Source organism: Engraulis encrasicolus, chromosome 2 (assembly GCF_034702125.1).
Source record: "Engraulis encrasicolus isolate BLACKSEA-1 chromosome 2, IST_EnEncr_1.0, whole genome shotgun sequence".
Classification (NCBI taxonomy): domain Eukaryota; kingdom Metazoa; phylum Chordata; class Actinopteri; order Clupeiformes; family Engraulidae; genus Engraulis; species Engraulis encrasicolus.
Window position 1 is genome coordinate 2,511,845 of NC_085858.1, and position 17,990 is coordinate 2,529,834.

Here is a 17,990-nt window from a genome sequence, read left to right on the forward strand (position 1 = left end):
CAGATACATCAATGCTGTCTCCCTGCTCATGTAGAGCTGGGGGGATATCAGTCTATACAACACAATCAATAGGCTGCTGCTGAGTCATCCTAGCCGTTTACAGGTGACAGAGCCAATAGCCAGGCCAGGCGTAAACAAGCTAAATATGAGTAAACAGGCTGAATAATGACAGTTGAGGGGTGGTGAAGTGCATACAGTGTATTTCTGTACGTAACTGGTTAAATAATGGTACTTCATTGGAGAGTGTCCTAACAGGAAAATAAAACAGGCTAAATGGTGACACTTGATTGGCCTAAAATGAGATGAGTCACAGTAAGCTACATTATTGCCATTTCATTGGAGGAGAAGTGTATACCGTATTAACAAGCTATAAAATGGCACATCGCTGGGAAATACGATGACTCAGCAAAACAACAGACAAAATAAATGAAGAAAAAAAACAGCCAGGCTAAATGATGACATTTAATTGGTTTATGATGTGATGAGTCATAATAAATAAAAACTAAAATGGCACTTGAATGGAGGAGAGGTACATAATGAACAGGCTAAATAATGAGAGTTGATTGGTTGACAATGCAATGATTCAGCAAATTAATAATCAACTAAATGAATGGCACTTACGCTCCCTCCTCTCTCAGCAACTGCAGGAACTTGCTGACTCTGTAATCCTGGTCCATCTAGAGAGAGAGAGAGAGAGAGAGAGAGAGAGAGAGAGAGAGAGAGAGAGAGAGAGAGAGAGAAATGATATCACTTTGCCAAATGGACTGTCTGCAGCATTTAAAGAAAAACAAATTATGCTGCTGCCAACTTGTAACCATCAAATACTGAGCCCACTCCATATACGTATCACAGCATTCATCAGTGACAAACATGACTACAGTACACACACAAAATATGAAAGCATGCTAGAAAGGAGCTATGTATTCACAAATCAGGTACCCAGTAGTTTAAACACAGACGTCTAAATTCAAGACTCATGGTTGGACTGCCAAATTCTTCAGGGCCATTGGTATCACAGGGTTTGGTGTGACTTGATTCCAGTCGGTCAACTTGCACTTTTTCTTGTTAAACATCGCCTAGGGCAGTGGTTCCCAACCTATGGGTCGGGACCCCCCTTATGGGTCGCCAAAGATCCACAGGGGGTCGCGGAGCCCTCTTGATTTTAAGGGGTTTCGTTTTAAATATAGCCCATGTTGAATAAAAGACAAAGCATTTAACTAATAAATGCATAGACGCAACAAATTGTAAGTGCTACATTAAACATTTATTCTATATTTGACCAAAGACGAATTGAGGAATAAAATAACTAAAATAAGTTTTCGCAGGAAACGAAGGGCATCTTGTGACTCCGTCTCGTGTGGGCGCTCGCGTGGTTGGGTCACCAAAGCTTACAATAGTAAAAACATGGGTCCCTTAAGAAAAAGGTTGGGAACCACTGACCTAGGGGCACAATTATTTCTACTATAAATTATGAGACTTACACTATATATAGTTTATATTTGTATCATTTATTGTTTTGTATATTGTATCATATGTATACCACCATCATGTTGTGTTGTGGTTGCTATTTACCTGTGGGGGGCGTGGCTATGTTGTCATGGTTACTATTTATTTACCTGTAGGGACATCTCGATGAGCATGAGGAGTTTCTTGATGCCGATCCAAACCCTCTTGCCCTTCACCTGCTGAGAGATGGTGGCCCGCTCCTTCTCCGAGAAACTACCCAGCAGCTATACAAAACAGAAGAGACATTGGTAACACTTTATAATAATGTCTGCTTAGTAAAGACTTAGTAAATAACTTACTAATGATGAACGAAACATTAACAAATGTTTTTATCATTAACTAAGTTTTATTAATGCTTTATGAAATATCTACAAATAATATATACAAGATTTTACATACCTTATAACAGAGTTTTTTATTCATTTACAAGCAATTTGTAAATGTTTGATAAATATAAGATATTAACATAACATTTCCTAGTCATTTACAAACATTTGTTAACATTTCCTAGTCATTTTCAAACATTTTTTAATGTTTTGTTCATCAATAGTTAATTATTTATTAAGTCTTAATAACGCTTTTTTGCATCCATTATTATGAAGTGTTACCGAGACATTTATTTAGTATCTAAATACAACATTACATGGTCAGTTGCGGAGTATAGAATAGACTACATAAGTATTTAGGTAGTATCTACATACATCACACGTTCCGGCACCGTGAACCTAACCCAAAACTACAGAGTAAAGGAGCAGACAGTTTCTTATGAGCCCACACGTACCTCCAGAGCCTCCATGAGCTGTTCTCCAGTGGAGATGTTGTTGACGTGAATAGACGTGCTGAAGGCGTCCAGCATCTCCATCTCCTGAAGCACGTCCTTGCGGCTGGTAGTGCCGATCACCATCAACTTACGACCCTACACACGCACGCACACACGCAGGCAGGCACCCATACACACACACACACGCATACACACACACACACACACAAGTTATATGAAGCACATCCTTGCGGCTGGTAGTGCCGATCACCATCAACTTACGACCCTACGCACGCACGCACACACACACACACAAGTTATATGAAGCACGTCCTTACGGCTGGTAGTGCCGATTACCATCAACTTACGACCCTGCACACACACGCACACACGCATACACAAGTTATATGAAGCACATCCTTATGACTGGTAGTACCAATCACCATCAACTTACGTCCCTACACACACACACGCATGCACGCACATACACATGCACACACACACAAACACACACACACACAAGTTATATGAAGCACGTCCTTACGGCTGGTAGTGCCGATCACCATCAACTTACGTCCCTACACACACACACACATGCACGTACGCACGCACGCACGCACGCACGCACGCACGCACACGCACACGCACACGCACACACGCACACACGCACACACACACACACACACACACACACACACACACACACACACACACACACACAGTATGTGCTGTACCTTAGGAGGAGATCTCTTGAGCAGGACCAGCAGGGCCTGTAGCACCAGGTTGGAGAAGCGAGGACCAATGGGCACATAGTCTGTGGACAGACAGGAAGTTAGAGTCAGCTGATCTTCATACCATCAGCTCAGTTCATTTATTACATGGTTCGTCATCGTTCTATACAATGCGCCGTTCACTTGAATGGGGCTCCCCAATGTTCGCAGGTCTGATATTTCTGAATAACAGACTGGTGAATTCAATATCAGACCGCTGCCAATGGCAAAAGACGTTTAGCTGCTAACTCTTGTGTTTGTATCACTTCGCAAGGAGTCCGGTCACTTCTTGGTTAAAGTCGGCTGATGTTGCTGAGGAACACAATTTTGTGCAGAGTTCTAGAATGGCAAACCAAATTTGGAAGTCAACAAAATATGTTGTGCCACAGAAGTCCACAATGACTAGACTTTTCATTAAATCGATACACTGCATGACGCTGTCATAATTATGATGAACGATGAATAATCTGAGCATGGCCATTTAAAAAAGCGGGATAACATTCGGCGAGGCAGTGTTTGTCGAGGAATAGTGTCCCTCAAGACCTCTCCTCTCTGCATTGCGGTGTCTCCGTCATTCCCTATGTATTCTCTGATGCCGGGATACACATAGCAGATTGCTATATCATCATCTCAACATACTTGATATATTTCAATTAGGGCTGCACAATTATGGAAAAAAATCATAATCACGATTATTTTGGTCAAAATCATAATCACGATTATTAATCACGATTATTGATTTTTGCAGATTTTTTTGAAAATTATAACAAGATGAAATATAACCAAGAATGAATTACATACGGGATGAGCAAAATAAAATGAATTGTAATAATTATGTAAAGGCAATAGCATGAAACTTAAGTGGACAGATTTCTGGCCAGAAACACCAGCCTGTCTGTATGTTCTGGCTTCAAGGACGCTCTCAAAAGTAGGTCACTATTGCCACGATTAAATCACGATTAAAATCATGAGTTCGATTTCACTATTTTATCACGATTTTGATTATTTTTCGATTAATCGTGCAGCCCTACTTTCAATGGACACAATGTTGAAAGATGTAATTGCAAGTTTTGGTAGATGTAATTGAGTTCCTTTTTAGTGCACTACTGTATCTACATATAACAACATGTAATATTGTTTACCGCTATATGTACTTATAACAGTACACACCCAACACTAGTCCAAGCCTCAGGGTACAATGTTGTGTAAATAAGTAAAATACTGTTTACAACACTTTGCCTAACTGATGCAGCAACCGGGACAGTACAATACAAGTGCAGCCAATTTTAATACAGTAGATTCCCCTACTTTCACCTCCCCTGTGGCCTGGGATGTCTGCTGGGGGCTAAACAGATGTCAACAGAGGTCAAACAGAGGTCACATGGGACTCTAGTCAGATCTCCCAGCAGGCATAGCGAACCAGGACAGGCCTGTCCCATGGGGCATGTGGCAAACTTAGCAGTTGGGTACCGGTAGGTAATTAGGATGTATGGAGAATTCAAGGTCCTCCTAGCTTGACTTAAATTTCATTGTTTTACACTGGGAAACAAAGCCTTTCTAGTTTGACTTTCATTGTTCTACATTGGGGAGACAATGTCTTTCTAGTTTGACATCCATTGTTTCACCAGTGGGTATAACATCTTGAGAAAGTACATATCTTGCTGGATATTTCATCCAACTATTGACTGATGTAGATGAGCTAATTGGTGAAATCATTCAATATGCACAACACTGGCATTCGAAAATGCTACGCTGTTTAAGGAAGACATTCTATGCTGTCCATGACCAACCTACAGTCGCTTTTCGCCGCTAGTAATAGGCTACCAGCTGAGCTAATAAGGTAATATGCAGGGTGGTACACAGGGCCTCCAAAATAATTGGCCGCAGTCTTCCCACTTTAGCCTCACATTACAGCACCAGACTTGCCAGGAAAGCCAAAAACATCACCTCTGACCCTACACACCCAGCACACCACCTATTCACACTCTTGTAGGGAAAAGGTACCGCAGTCTCCCAAGTAACACCACACGCTCTAGGGACAGTACCTAACCACAAGCCATCCGCCACTTAAATATGCACTAGCACTTTACAGCTACTCCACTACCTGGCCTTCCTACCTCCTTTGTTAACTTTGCACAATGCTGCTACTACTCTGTACATACCATGCACTTTAATATTCCATTGCAGTTTTCAATGTCTCCAATGTTTTTTGTATGTCATTCCCAGTTTACTTATTTATGCACCCCCCTGTTTTCTTGCATACCCCCTCCCCTCCCTAGTTTTGTGTCTTTTGTTGTATTGTTGTGTGAGCTCACCAAATAACATTCCTATGGCTAATTAAACTTGAAACTTGAACTTGAAACTTGAAACTTAATATAGGAGAGCTAGCAGAGAAGACAACTGTCTACAGGAGAATTTGACGCTGTGTCGGCATTCAAGATCCCTCCATTGCAGCCTTAATATTGGAAGACATCTTTCAGATAAGTAGAAATACACAGTCTTCCTGTGCTAACAGGCTAGGTCTTGATGTTATGAATTAAGACTACATATTACGATTGCTTCCAGAGAAATCTTTTTTGAGGATTATTATTATTGTGTGTCTGAGTGTGTGTGTGCACTTTCTCATGTGAACCCCAGACAATCGGCGTCATACAGCAGCGTCCAGAGCTGGTGAGTGCATGTAGGAAGGTGTATGTCTGTATGTGTATGTATTTGAAAGCAACTCGGTAACACTTTATAATAATGGATGCAAAAAAGCATTATAAAGACTTAATAAATAATTAACTATTGATGAACAAAACATTAACACATGTTTGTAAATGACTAGGAAATGTTAACAAATGTTTGTACATGACTAGGAAATGTTATGTTAATATCTTATATTTATCAAACATTTACAAATTGCTTGTAAATGAATAAAATACTCTGTTATAAGGTATGTAAAATCTTGTATATATTATTTGTAGATAGTTTATAAAGCATTAATAAAACTTAGTTAATGAGAAAAACATTTGTTAATGTTTCGTTCATCATTAGTAAATTATTTTACTATATGTCTTTACTGAGCAGACATTATTATAAAGTGTTACCAGCAACTCTATAGTTGTGAGATTACGCTATATGTTGTACTACACTGCTGTAACACCGGCTGGTACAGTACATAAAGCTTACCCAGCAGGCGCTCGATGTCATCCACCACCACACAGCTGAGCTGGGACTTGCATGCGTCATCGAAGACCTGAGCAAGCAAAACAGTTCATCATTGGCCTCGTTTAGAGACATTACATTGAGAATTGACTCAATTTAATTCTGAATAAGGTTAATTCCGCTTTGAAAACGTCATGTAAACGCTTTAGAATGTGGAATTAAATGACATTTCAATGTAAACTCGACGGAACTATTTAATACAGACTTTTTAGTTTGGAATTAAAAAACATCAAGTAAACGTGGCCATCTAGATATACAGCTATACTGTATGCTTGTCTATCACTTCTACACATAAAAACTTTTATTGGGTATCCTCAAAAACCTTTGAAAACAAAATAGACTTATGACTCTGCTACATGCAAACACACAACGTACTATAATGCAATGATTTGTATATTCCTGTGATGTTTTTCACTCATTTCTCATCTATATAACATTTAAACTACACATACTGAATGCGCACCTTCGCCATTTTGAAATTGCAGACTCCATTTATTTTTTTCACTGGATTTAACTTTGTCTTGGACCCAGTCCATCTGCTCAGACGTGCACATACATGTAGTTACACCTTTGAGTACTTACTTTCTTGATGGCCTGGCACTTGGAGATCTCGGAGTGTCCGATCATCTTGTCCGGAGAGCAGATCTTGATAAAGGGGAACTCAGAGTCCTCTGCTATCTTAGCGGCCAGGGCTGTCTTACCACAATGGGGAGGACCTGGGCGAGGAGAAAATAAAACACATGTTATGATAACAAAACCAAGGATGAGTGTGTGTGTGTGTGTGTGTGTGTGTGTGTGTGTGTGTGTGTGTGTGTGTGTGTGTGTGTGCGTGTGTGTGTGTATACAGTAAGCCTTACCCTCCAACAGGACAGTGACTAGTGTTTGTATGTGTGTGTGTGTGTGTGTGTGTGTGTGTGTGTGTGTGTGTGTGTGTGTGTGTGTGTGTGTGTGTGTGTGCAATTACCCTTACCTTCCAGTAGGACTGTGACTAGAGGTGTGCGGTCGCTGTTCTTGGTCTGCTGTACCAGCAGCTCTCCGTCTTCCAGGACGCGTGTGACAGGCTCCCCCCACTTGATGATGCCATTCATGATGTAGCTCGAGTAGTCCTCTTGGTTAGTACCAAACGCCTGGCAAACACACACACACACGCGCACGCACGCACGCACGCACACACACACAGTACAGTCAGTATTCATGATGTAGCTCGAGTAGTCCTCCTGGTCAGTACCAAACGCCTGGAGAACACACACACGCACGCACGCACGCACGCACGCACGCACGCACGCACGCACGCACGCACGCACGCACGCACGCACGCACGCACGCACGCACGCACACAGCTGCACACACAGCACTGCCTGCACACACGCAAGCAGGCACGCACACACGCACGCACGCACACACACACACACACACACACATTATGCAGTATAGCGATGTCTTCATGTTATGGGTGAGAGCTTACAGGCTTGATGTCGTTGTTGAGGGAGCCCATGAAGTCCGTTCGGACGACTTGCAGCTTCTCAGCTCTCTCCGTGTCCACCTCCACCGTAGATGTGGCCTGCAAAACATAGGTCAGAGGTTAAATTTCATCACCATGACAACCTTCACTGTAGACGTGGCCAGCAGCACCTTCAGTATGCAAAACAGAGGTCAGAGGTCATCACCATGACCACCTCCACTGTAGATGAAAGTCCCTACTGTAGAGGTGGCCTGCATCCCAAAGTCCCTACTGCCTTCCTATGTAGTAGGCAAAAAAGGAATCGACGATGTAGAGCTTTCAAATACCTTAATAGGCTTTCAACCAGGACTTTCTATATTGGGTCATATTTTGCAGCTGGCAAACGATGGTCACTTTGCTACTACTTCGCAATCCCAGAAGTCCTTGGCAGGTCAACAAATATTCCGGTTCAAATGTCATGTAAATGGCGATGCTATAGTATATCCCAATTGTGCTTACAATTGGCTGAATTTCTACATAGAAACTACTGGTTAGGACGCCAAGTGTTAGCTGCTGGTATAGAGGCAGTGCCTACTACAGTATTTGAACTCAGCCCTGGCCTGCAGCAGGAAACATACACACTTCAGCAGGCAAAACATAACAGAGGTCAAAGGTTAAAGGTCTCCATAGCAACATCAGCTGCAGAGGCCATCACCATGGCAACAAGAGGTCACACAACAACAACTTCAACGTAAATAACATAACAAAAGTCGAAATCATGTTGCCATGAATGGAAACATCAGCTGCAGAGGTCACCATAACAACATCAACTCAGCTATGGAGTGCAGAGGTCACGATAAAACACCAACTCTGCTCTCTCAAAACACAAGCAGCACACAAACAACATTAACTGTCGTCATGCTAACCCTAACCCTAACCCTAACCCTAACCCTAACCCTAACCCTAATGCCCTGTGTACACCAAGTGTGACCTATGCTACCCGAGCGCCGGAAGTAATTATTTCTCTATGGAGGGAGGGCGAATAAAGCTACCAGAGCGAATTCGCCAGGAGTGAAGCAAACTGAGCGACCGGAGCAAATTTTAACGATTAAAGTCAAGCTAATGTTATGGTAATGAGCTATGACACGGTTCTGCGAAAAACAAATTGGAGCGTTCATATCCGTATTTCCCAGGCTGTCAAGCCAAAGCCGTTATGTGATTAGCCAAATCAAACATGTCAATGCCACGTCCAGAGCGAATAAAGCGAATTCATGGTGAAACTTCTTCAACCACCTCTGCTACCTGGGTAGCGTATGTCACGCTTCGTGTACACAAGGCATAACCCATCTCTACTCAGTGAAAACACATCTTTGACTTACTCTGATTAACATTTCACATGAAAAAAAACGTGTATTACTGTTTGTACGTGTGTGGGTACTTGCATGTGTGGGTATGTTGATGTGTCTGATGAGACCCTCCAGTTCATATTATTAGTAATATTATTATTATCATCATTCTCATGAGACCTTGATGTGTCGGTTCATGGCAGTGGACTGCGCGGCCCTGACGAGACCCTCCAGTTCAGCTCCACTGTAGTTCTTGGTCTCAGTAGCCAACTCCTTCAGGTTAACATCCACAGCCAACAGGCCGTACTCCACCATCTTCTTAGTGTGGATGTTCAGGATCTGGAAACGACCCTTCTCATCAGGCAGGCCTAGGGGAAACAGAAGAGGAGAAGAGAGGAGAGGAGAGGAGAAGAGAAGAGAAGAGAAGAGAAGAGAAGAGAAGAGAAGAGAGGAGAAGAGAGGAGAGGAGAGGAGAAGAGAAGAAATGTGGTTATACTTCTGTCAAAAAAGAGCAGTACACAACCTATTGTACACACAGTTGTGTTCTTGGTAGTGATGTGCTGCCACTAACCCGTTAAGACATGGCGTTAAAAATTTGCTGTTGCCAGAATGGCAATGACCAAGTCGTAGTGCATTACTGTAATAAAGGCCCTCTGTTACGTATGTCATAGTGTAGTACTAATGTTAACTTTTCAATGACTACTACAGCGTTCCATACATTATTGGGCTACGTTTTAGACTCACCGATCTCCATCTTCACCTCAAATCGTCCAGGTCGCATCAGAGCATCATCGATCAGGTCAGGCCTGTTGGTCATGCCTAAAGGGGGGACACACAGACAGGTGCTCACTGAGAGAAATACAGTAGGAGTGCATAAAGACTATTTCTTTCTTTCTTACTTTCTTACTTTCTTTCTTTCTTTCTTTCTTTCTTTCTTTCTTTCTTTCTTTCTTTCTTTCTTTCTTTCTTTCTTTCCTTTTTCTTTATTTCTTTCCCCCCCAGTTGTTCTTGGGGTAGGGGGTTGGCTGGGATTGTCCTGTGTGCGTTGTATTCAGTGTTAAACTTAAATTTTGGAGGGAATGTGTTGCTTTTTTGTATTTTGTGTAATATCCCACAATAAATATTATTCATAAATATGTATATCAGGAACTACTGGAAATAGGTAGATACAGGTGTTCACTGTGAGAGACACATTAGGAGTGTGGAGAGGAACAACTTATGTAGTGGACAGAACTCAGAGTTGACAGATAGAATGAGACCCTTCACACAGTCTTTGCAGGTAGACCGCTAATCACACACACACACACGCACGCGCGCACACACACACACACACACACACACACACACACACACACACACACACACACACACACACACACACACACACACACACACACACACACACACACACACACACACACACACACACACACACACACACAGTTTGGACCATGCAGGAAGACCTTAGTTATATATACATATTATTTCTCTCTCTCTCTCTCTCTCTCTCTCTCTCTCTCTCTCTCTCTCTCTCTCTCTCTCTCTCTCTCTCTCTCTCTCTCTGTGTGTCTCTGTCTCTCTCTCTCTCAGTAAGACGTACCAATGACGAGGATGTTGTTGAGCTGTTCCACTCCGTCTATCTTTGACAGCAGCTGGTTGACCACGGTGTCGTGCACGCCTGTGCTGCTGGCCCCCGTGCCTCTCTGCTTGCAGATGGCGTCCAACTCATCAAAGATGATGATGTGAAGACCACTGTTGCATCCCAGCTAAGAGGACACATGTAGCATAGAACCATTCATAACACAAATAGAAAAAGAACAGATATTTTACATGTTAAATATTGCAGGAGAAAGAAAGATAATAGAAATATTATGGGCGTATGCAAAAAATATTATGGACGGCAAAGAAAAATATAGCGGTTTTATACGCCTCAGCTTTAATAGCATTGATATATGACCTATTTCATTGGGAAGTCTCGAATGCGGGACAATACTTTGCATTTGAAATCACGGACATCTTATTGGATTCCTATGGGTCCTCTGGTATTATACAGGGTAACTGAAATCCTAAATGTGTTCTAGGTTAGTGGTTCCCAAACTTTATCATGACACGGCCCCCCATATACGAGGTAGATTCTGGCCAAGGCCCCCCTTACATAGATTCATATTATACACAGATGGTAAATCCTAAATGTGTTCAAAATCATCACCCTCTTCTACTGGAAATATATGCTGTACATCACAAACATGAGAAATACATCCTTAACCTTTCTCCTAATGATATGTTACTGTACGTTATACAGAGAGGGTAAATCCTAAATGTGTTATAGTCAGTGGTGGACGAAGTAAAAGTAAAAGTACTTTCGTCGTGTAATTACAACATTACCACATGATATTACATAGCTGTTACACCGTTCACTCCATTTTACCTACAGTACCTAATGAGACTTGTTATTACTGTTCTGAAAAACAATAAAAACCCTCACCCTCTTCTGCTCGTCCTCGGCCTCAGCGAAGAGCTTCCTGATGTTGGCCTCTGACTCTCCCACGTACTTGTTGAGGATCTCGGGGCCGTTGACCACCTTGGGTTCCCGGGAGTTCAGCATCTTACCGATCTGACGAGCCATCAGGGTCTTACCACAACCAGGAGGACCAAAGAGGAGGATTCCCTTCACGTGCTTACAGCCTACAGGCGGGAGAGAGAGAGAAAGAGGGAGAGAGACAGAGAGAAAGAGAGAGGGAGAGAGAGAGAGACAGACAGAGAGGGGGCGGGGGGAGAGACAGTGAGCATGAGACAGAGGTCAGCCTGCCTTCTTTTGGAATGACTTCTTCATGATGTATGGTAAGTACAATGCGATTTTTTAAATGTGTTTTTTGTTTTGTTTATTGTGGGCCTTTAGTCTGTATAAAGTCATAGGGTAGGCTACTACTGTATGGTATTGTCACCCTTTCCCCACCTTTCTCTCTCATAGTATCCCACCAATGGGGATGATAACAATGAGATTAAATTAGATTCATTCAATTCATTCATTACAAAGTCTTTGATCGACTTACAGCACTAAAAAATATCCTTAGGTCCAAAAAGGGATCCCCGCTGAAAAAGTTTGGGAACCCCTGAGCTAGGTGAAGGGTGATAGGAAATGAAATGACCACAGGCTGGGTCGCTAGCATCGGAGCCTCCATGGGCCACTGGCCTGTTAATGGTATATGGCATTAGCATATGGCCTATTTAGCATTTGAGCCTCCATTACTACTGGGACTTTAATTAAATTACAGCTACGAGACTGATGGAGAGAAAACAAAAGCCCCCCCCCCAAAGAACTAACTATGGTAACCAATGGAAATGAAATATCAACCACGCACATAATTGACATTGATTCTTATTAGACAAAAAGATGGCCACACCCAAATTATTCCATTTAGATAATCTAGCCTTTGAGAAAGCCTATTGGTGACGTGACTGAGGCTCAATATTCAGCTACAAGACTGACGGAGAAAAAACTAAAGGCCCTCCCAAAGACTGAGTAATGAATAAAAATGAAGACCAACCAAGTAGAGTAGAGTAGTAGAGTATAATTTATTGATCCCGAGGGATCATTATCATTGATGCTTAATGCAATTGCCTCAAGTGGCAAAGACAGCCACACCCAAATTAAATTTAGATTTGATCCAGACTTTGAAAAAGAGTACGTGTGACTTGACTCAGGAATTTCTCATGCTTGTCTCATGGATGAGGCTCGATGTTACATTACTCATTACACTTAGCTGATGCTTTTATCCAAAGCAACATACAGTTTATTTAAAGGGGTATGCCACTATTTTGGGACTTAATACAGTTAAAATCGTTGGCTGGGGTTTATAAAGGTGGTAAAGTGACTTATTTTTCATATAAAGCATTGTCTTGCTTTAAGACTTGTACACGGATCCATTGACTTTCACTAGCTTAGCGACATACTCCCTCTTTTATCTTGTCTTAAAACAAGACAACGGCTTACATGAAAAATAAGACCCTTAACCACCTATATAAACCCTGGCCAACGATTTTAACTGTATTAAGCCCCAAAATAGTGGCATACCCCTTTAAGAACAGGGTTTTGGCTACCGTCCCTGGAGCTGAGTAGAGTTAGGTGCCTTGCTCAAGGGCACTTCAGCCATGAAGTAAGGTAGGGAGTGGAAGGGTGGGATTCGAACCGCCAACCCTCTCTAACCATTAGTCCATGGCTAATGTTCAGAACAGTATCTCACCCATCTGCTCCACGATGTCGGGCGGGAAGACGCGGGATGCAAAGGCCCTCCTGAAGATGTCTGAGAACTCCTTGTCCAGGCCTCCGATGCCCATGCGCTCGAAGTTCCAGTCGGGGTTGATGATGGTCTGACGAGCCTCTTTGGTCTTGGCCTTACCTGGAGGATAATGGAGGACAGAGTGACTTAAAGGTGTACTGTGTAGGATGGTGGCCAGAGTAGATATTGCAACAGTACTGCTCATTGAAGTGCTGTACTGCCTATTGCCAAATTTGATCTTTTCATTTATATTTACTATGATAAACTAATATTTACTAGTATTACCAAAGTAGGCTAAGCAGATTTGTCATACTGTACAAATACTGCCATATTTTTCATACTGTATATTGACACCCACAAGAATACTGAAATTAAACACAAATTAATCACTCACACAAACACACAGTAAAAAAGCATGTGAGTGAGACCTACCCACTAGGGTGAGGGAGGAGCTCTCTGCCTTCTCGAAGATCACCTGACTGTTTCCAACCAATAGGCCGATCTCAATCTGTAACCAGGAGGAAAAGAGACAATATTATTGCTGTTGACATAAGTTGTTAACCTTAATGATAATGTTTGGTCTGGTGTCATGTTGCCTGGTTCACACCAGACCATATCATCTGGAGACCACCAACTGACCTGCTCGAAGGGGAGCTGCGTTTGACGATTACCAACGGCCGTTTATTGGCCATATACGTGGCCCATAGACAATCCTGTCAGTTGTGTCAAACAAACGGGAAACTTCCATTTGTCGAGTAATATGCGCCATCGTCTTTCCAGTTTCCACCCCTCCCGAATCCCTGCTCTCAGATTGGCTCCCTACCTCAGGGTAGTGCTTTGGGACAAGCTTCCATTTGTCTTTCAGATTGGAATGATTGTGCAAAGCAGCATGGGATTTCCCAGGCTAAGTGTTATGCTGGTCCATTTCAGGGTGAGGCACACTGCTCTGCTGCTAGCCTGGGAACTCCCATACTGCCTTTAGTTCTACACAATCGTGCCGATCTGAGAGACACTTGTGATTAGGTCTGGTGGTAACCAAGCAACTCTGCTGCTATGCTTGACTACCATGTCTATGGTAAAACCAGCATAACCTACAGCTCTTTTGGTTTATTGCTTTTCCAAAACGGTTACCACAAAAAAATTGATAACTCCATAAAATAGTGACAAAGCAATAGAAAATCAATACTTTGTTGACAATCACATTTCCAGCGATGGATAGCAGTTCTTCAAAAGAAATAGTTGCTAGGCAACGGCGAATGCAAGCACATAGCCTACTGTAAGAGTGCAATATGTCTACAGTATTCTCCACAGCCAGTGGCTGCCATTAAGTGTATTGGTTTGTAGTATTTGGCTGCCTTTAAAGGTATTGGTTTGTATATTTATCTGAAGAACAGTATTTATCACCATGTATAAACGTAAATTCGGTTCAATCAACGCAACATCTACTATCCTATGTATATCTACACCTTCAGGATGACATCGCTTCCTGTCATGTGATCAGTTGTACCTTTTGCTTCTTGCCGGAGGCGGGCTCTCCCTTCAGGATGCTGGGGTCCATGGCCTCGATGTCCTTGATCATCAGGCCAAACAGCTTGTCACAGAAACTGAACACCATCTGAGGAGGATGGATGGACATTAAACGCTGTGTTAGAGACACAGAAACTGAAAACAATCTGAGGGGGATGGATGAGTGGTAGAGTAAACTTGGACAGTAAACAGCATGTAAGACACACCATCTGAGTGGATGGATAGACATTAAACAGAGTGTTAGAGACACCATCTGAGGGGAGGAGGGCACACATAAGGCAGCGTTAGTCAGAGACAAAGATATCTAATATACAGGGATCAAATAGTGTGATGCATCGTTGACATCGCAGTAATTACATATTGGTGTACCTCAGTTGTTATAACACTGGTACACTGGGTACTGTGTTAGTCAGAGACACAAATATCTAATATACTGCAGGGATCAAACAAGACACATCGATGACATAACAGGAGTTACATATCGATGTACTTCAGCTATTATTTTAACACTGTGTCCTGTGTGGTTGATCCATGCTGTATAATTTACAGTGCTAGTGGCTACCTGTAGTTGTACCCCACTGAAGCCCTGGCTATTTAACTGCTGGATGAACTCTCCGGCCATCTAATTAAATTGGACTCTACAGTGTGTATGTCTCATCTAGGCTACTTACATTTGCATAATAAATTTGCTTAATTTCCCTCAGGATCAATAAATGATACTCTACTAATTACTTCTCCTCCCATGCTATGCTTAAGTCTTAGTTGTTGAACTGCTGGAAAAACTCTCCTAAATGTACTCTTGCCTGCTGGTATGTTTCGGCAGATGTTATAAGACCGTGTCCTATGCCTTTCATCTTTAGTGTATTACAGTGGTAGTTGTTACCTGTTGAACCATGCTGAAACGCTGATTTTAAAGTACGTAGCCCCTTAATGCACGCCGTACCTCCAGTGGCACGCTGTAATAGTCATTGAAATTTAACTACCATAGCACTACATACTATGACACAACACAAGCCCTTTAGTAACGCACCACGACTTACCATACTGGTAACAACAAATGTATAAAGCCGTGTCTTAAGGGGTTAAGTAGTTGTCCAAGACTAAAGCCCTTGTCGTTGAACTGCTAGATGTACTCTACTAACCTTTGCCTTCATCTTCACGATACCATCTGGTTATTAATGATGTAATTGGTGTACTTCAGCTATTTCTACGTCCTGCACGTATTACAGTGCTATAGTGGTTACCTGTTTGTCCCACACTAAAGCCCTGGTTGTTGAACTGCTGGATGTACTCTCCTAACCTGACTCTCGCCAGCTGGTATGTTTCACTGTAAAACTGTGTCCTGTGCATTTTATCTTCACTGTATTACAGAGGTGGTTGTTACCTGCTGGCCTACACTGAAACCCTGGTTATAAAGTACTTTAGTAGTAATAACACTGGGTCCTGTGTGTTTTATTTTTACTGTATACTGTAACCAGTGTTTCCAGATTGGTTTACCGCCCCATTGGGCTACTTAGGATGGCCGTGCGCGAGTAAAAATGGATTTGGCCATAGAAATCAATTGAATTGGGCAGGATTTAGTGTTATTTAGAGCATGTTTTGGGCTAGAAATCATCAGCCTCATCTTTCAACCCTGACTGTAACAGTGCTAGTTGTTACCTGTTGTCCCACACTTAAGCCCATGTTGTTGAACTGCTGGATGAACTCTCCGGCCATCTTGTCGGAGTCGTAGGGGCTGGAGTCCGTACTCTTCTTCTGCAGGAAGTCGATCTCTATGGTCATTAGGCCGATACACTGCTTGGACTTATCGAAGTTATAGTTGGCCACTGAGAGATGGAGAGAGAGAGAGAGAGAGAGAGAGAGAGAGAGAGAGACAGAGAGAGAGACAGAGGCAGAGGCAGAGACAGAGAGACAGAGACAGAGATGAGGTGAGATAACGAAAGACAGAGAGAGACAGAGAGAGACGGAGGGGGTGGGGGAGGTCGGGGGGAAGACAGAGCAACAGAGGAACCAAATGAGGCTTTGAGAGATTATGTACACGGTAGGTATTTGTTGCAGAATAATAAAGCAAATCATAGACAGAAGGCTTCGAGCCTTTTCGTTAAACTGAGAATGTGATTAATGGCTACCTTCCACTTCCTGGCCAATGGATAAACCGGCCCATTTCCTCTGTGGGTGGAAAGGAAATAGGAAATAAATCAGACGGAGAAATCACATTAAAAGCAAGAACGGCAACACAAAACTCTTGCAGATTGTTGCATCAGTGGCCCTATGAGGGAGATGACTCTGGTGGAGGTTGGCTCATACAGTATCTAATATGTTAATCAGTAATCATAAATACAGTTATGTTGGAAGGGGACCGGGAATATCATTACTGCTAGCTGTAATATTAAAATGACTTAATATTAAAATCAAAACAAGCACTCACACTCTCTCTCTCTCTCTCTCTCTCTTTCTCTCTCTCTCTCTTACACACACACACATACACACACACACACACACACACACGCACGCACGCACGCACGCACGCACACACACACACACACACACACACACACACACACACACACACACACTCTTACATATGTTACCTTCATTAAGTCTCTCTCTCTCTTACTCTTTCTTTCTCACGCTCTCTCTCTCTCTCTCTCTCTCTCTCTCACCTGGGGCAGGCTGAATGCGATGGTGCCGGGTGCTACGGTGTGGTGGCTCTTGACAGTAAACACGAACTTGTGGTTGGGGGTGGTCTTCACCGTCACATGCCTGAGGGGAGTAGAAAGGGGAGAAAGAGATTATCACACGTCTTGAAATGATTTTGTCTCGTGTCTCCTTAGATGTCAGCATCTTGTAGAGGAGTCAAGCACTCTAAAGCAGTTAGTGGGGAAAGGTACAACATTGGGGATGAAAAAGTTTGAAGTTTAAAGATTAAAAAGTAAAATGTTTCAAAAGTGTACAGTGTCAGACACCTGGAAAGTGACGTGACCCCATGGCAACAGACAGGTCTCTATATCCAATCTGGCTGACAGATGTTATATTTTGCATTACAAGCATACATGCATGCAGACATATGGGACCATGCACGCATGCATAGTACATGCACGCACGCGCACACTCGCTTGCACGTCCGCACGCACACACTCACTCACTCAGGCA

General features: G+C 42.7%; 1 protein-coding gene across 1 annotated transcript in view; it reads right to left on the minus strand.

Annotated features, from left to right (window-relative positions):
• Nucleotides 1-617: 617 nt before the first annotated feature.
• LOC134460010 (vesicle-fusing ATPase-like) overlaps nucleotides 618-17,990 on the minus strand; it is a 45,195-nt gene continuing 27,822 nt past the window's right edge. Inside the window, exons 3-20 of the mRNA XM_063212501.1 lie at nucleotides 17,501-17,600; nucleotides 16,967-17,006; nucleotides 16,497-16,663; nucleotides 14,818-14,925; nucleotides 13,743-13,818; nucleotides 13,275-13,430; nucleotides 11,516-11,715; nucleotides 10,631-10,796; nucleotides 9,775-9,849; nucleotides 9,211-9,398; nucleotides 7,709-7,804; nucleotides 7,214-7,370; nucleotides 6,826-6,959; nucleotides 6,208-6,274; nucleotides 3,001-3,080; nucleotides 2,288-2,422; nucleotides 1,617-1,730; nucleotides 618-677 (exon numbers count right to left, since the gene is read on the minus strand). Coding sequence (XP_063068571.1) covers nucleotides 618-677; nucleotides 1,617-1,730; nucleotides 2,288-2,422; nucleotides 3,001-3,080; nucleotides 6,208-6,274; nucleotides 6,826-6,959; nucleotides 7,214-7,370; nucleotides 7,709-7,804; nucleotides 9,211-9,398; nucleotides 9,775-9,849; nucleotides 10,631-10,796; nucleotides 11,516-11,715; nucleotides 13,275-13,430; nucleotides 13,743-13,818; nucleotides 14,818-14,925; nucleotides 16,497-16,663; nucleotides 16,967-17,006; nucleotides 17,501-17,600 — 2,119 coding nt within the window. The remainder of the gene's footprint in view (nucleotides 678-1,616; nucleotides 1,731-2,287; nucleotides 2,423-3,000; nucleotides 3,081-6,207; nucleotides 6,275-6,825; nucleotides 6,960-7,213; nucleotides 7,371-7,708; nucleotides 7,805-9,210; nucleotides 9,399-9,774; nucleotides 9,850-10,630; nucleotides 10,797-11,515; nucleotides 11,716-13,274; nucleotides 13,431-13,742; nucleotides 13,819-14,817; nucleotides 14,926-16,496; nucleotides 16,664-16,966; nucleotides 17,007-17,500; nucleotides 17,601-17,990) is intronic.